The sequence below is a fragment of the Tenrec ecaudatus genome, chromosome 6 (assembly GCF_050624435.1).
Source record: "Tenrec ecaudatus isolate mTenEca1 chromosome 6, mTenEca1.hap1, whole genome shotgun sequence".
In the NCBI taxonomy this organism is placed as follows: domain Eukaryota; kingdom Metazoa; phylum Chordata; class Mammalia; order Afrosoricida; family Tenrecidae; genus Tenrec; species Tenrec ecaudatus.
The window spans coordinates 78,158,741-78,161,647 of NC_134535.1; the positions used below are offsets into that span (position 1 = coordinate 78,158,741).

At 35.1% G+C, this 2,907-nt stretch overlaps 1 protein-coding gene across 1 annotated transcript; it reads left to right on the plus strand.

The window, feature by feature from the left end:
• The first annotated feature begins 819 nt into the window (after positions 1-819).
• Positions 820-1,758, plus strand: LOC142450966 (olfactory receptor 6C1-like). Its single transcript, XM_075552900.1, has one exon. It carries the CDS (start codon positions 820-822, stop codon positions 1,756-1,758), a length of 939 nt encoding a protein of 312 aa, XP_075409015.1.
• Positions 1,759-2,907: the final 1,149 nt, after the last annotated feature.

Consider the following 2,907-nt stretch of genomic DNA (forward strand, 5'->3'; position numbering starts at 1 on the left):
ATATGAGATTCAGAGAAAATTAATTATTATAATTTTTTCTTACCCAATTATTTCCAGTTTCAGTGTCCATTGCCGTTTACCACTTTTTCCCCTTTAATACTAATGCCTGAGTTTCTCAAAGCAACGGTTTTGCTTCTCTGACCTCAATTAGGTAGTAGGCATTGAACTGCAAAACCAAAATTGGATAGGTGACTAAGAATAAAATATTACCGTGCAAGAAATGTGAAATTATCCTTCCTCTTTTTGAGAAAAGTTAACCATTTCAGTGGCATAGACACTGGTGTTTGGCATTCATAATGGTACACTTGCAAACCCTCCCATAACACTGAGGGGGAGCAAGTGAGAAAGAGAGAGAGAGAGAGAGAGAGAGAGAGAGAGAGAGAGAGAGAGAGAGAGAGAGAGAGAGAGAAACAGAGAGAGGGATATGAATACTTCTTTGTATTTGGAGCAATAACTTGGGGGTGATTTGTGGTGCCTGGGAACGTGTGGCAGCTTTTTCTGAAATTTTGCAGGTAAGATTTGGAATGAGAAAACTTGGGTCCATTTCCCCCCTTTACGACATCAAGCTGTCTGATGGTGTGAAGAGTTTGGTTTGTTGGTTTTCATTCTGTAACCTGCTTTCGCCCCCAAAGAGAGAAAAACAAAGAATGGTGATATTAAGTACATGTTTTAAAATCTTCCTTACCTGTGAAATAGCGCACTGTCTCTAATGTTCAGGTCCACCCTTGAATATTCTGTCAATGTTCTCTCGTTTCCAGCGTGTTCTTTGTGCTTCATTCCATAGATCTGCCAAATGAGAAACAAACAAGCAACCGAAGTATGAAAAACCATACAGCCACAACGGAGTTCATCCTCCTGGGACTGTCAGATGACCCAAACCATCAGATTGTGATTTTTGTCTTCCTGTTCATCACCTACATGCTCAGCATCACAGGGAACTTGACCATTATCACCCTTACCCTGTCAGATGCACACCTCAAAACCCCTATGTATTTTTTCCTGAGGAATTTCTCCTTGTTAGAAGTTTCATTCACATCGGTTTGTATACCCAAGTTCCTGCACACCATTATCACAGGAGATAAAACTATTTCCTTCAATGATTGCATCGCTCAGTTATTTTTTTTAATTCTCTTGGGGGTCACTGAATTTTACCTTCTGGCTGCCATGTCCTATGATCGGTATGTGGCCATCTGCAAACCCCTGCATTACGTGACCATTATGAATCGGAGAGTCTGCACACTGCTGGTCTTCTCCTCATGGCTGACTTCATTCTTACTCATATTCCCCGCACTCTTGTTGGTCTTAAAACTTGACTACTGTAATTCTAATACGATTGACCATTTTACCTGTGATTATTTCCCCCTGCTGCAACTTTCTTGTTCTGATACAAAATTCCCAGAGATGATGGGGTTTTCCTGTGCTGTATTTACCTTAATGTTCACTTTGACATTAATAATTCTGTCTTATGTCTCTATCATCAGAACAATTTTGAGTATCCCTTCCAGGAGCCAGAGGACAAAGGCCTTTTCCACATGTTCTTCCCACATGGTTGTCATCTCCATCTCTTTTGGCAGCTGCATTTTCATGTATATTAATCCATCAGCCAAAGACAGAGTATCCTTGAGTAAGGGTGTAGCTTTGCTAAATACTTCCATAGCTCCCATGTTGAACCCCTTTATTTACAGTTTAAGGAATCAACAAGTCAAGCAAGCCTTCATGGACATGACAAGGAAGATTGTAATTTTTTCAAGCAAATGACAATATGTCATGTCTTGAATTGGAGTCACAAATAAGGGCAATATAAAATACATATGTCTTTTATCTAGACTGTTCCAATCACAATGGCCTCCCTTTCATTCCCTTTTATGCAGGTTTTCTTATAGTCCAAATAGATATTTGTTTAATGCATTATCATTCTATTTAAAATAGTTATTTTATGCATTTCTATTTCTTTAATTTCCATATAGCTTTTTTTAATCACAATTCAACAAAATATAATTTTGAAATGCAAAATTATGTTCATAGAAGTATTTAAAATATTAAGTCCTAGAATGCAAGTAACTCTAAATGTTTCAATGTGATATTTCATTTGCTATACCTAGAATATGTATTATTTATTTTTCTTTATTTCAGACAAAAATTTCCTTCCAAATCTTGTACTTCTCTAGGGCATCTACTCAGCATGTTGGTATAGAGGTACACATGTCATATACTTGAAAGAATCGTGTAAATATAGTTCCTTGAAAAATCAGAAAAAAGAAAAAGTTGCTATTCAACTTAATATGGTATGGCCATGTGATTTATGTATTAATAAATAAACATATACTTATGGCTACATGTACATGTAGATGTAGATGTTAAATAGACCTCTTCCAACTCCTATAATCTACTTTTGGCAATAAGTAGGTATGTAGATAACTAGATAGATATGTAAATATATGTCTACATGCATGTGTTCACGTGTAAACACAGTTCTTGCATATATAGGGATAATGTGAAAATGAGACTAGGTGTATTGTATCCCTAAGATTAGTTACTTTAGCAAGTATTACTTCTTAAAAGACATGTTATTTCTGAATATGAGTAGCAAGAAAAAGCTTAGTCTCAAGATTTTTATAGTTTGAAATTTAAGTGCCTACAATTTACTATTTCCCTTAAAATTGTGTTGGATCATAGAAAATGAAATCTTAACATCAGGAAAATTTACTCTTTACAAATAAAATTCAGATGAATATGTTAAAATATATATCTATAAATTTAAAAATACATGTATCAAATGATTAGGTTAGATGTATTTGCACAGATATGTAAAGTTCCTCCTTGACATCAGAATTTGAATATTAAAAGATATTTTACATTTTAGTCACCACTTTTAATAATAGGAGATTGTAATTCTAATTTTTGGTT

Excerpts from the sequence above, each read along its gene's own strand:
- LOC142450966 (XM_075552900.1), top strand. The coding sequence starts at position 820 with ATGAAAAACCATACAGCCACAACGGAGTTCATCCTCCTGGGACTGTCA.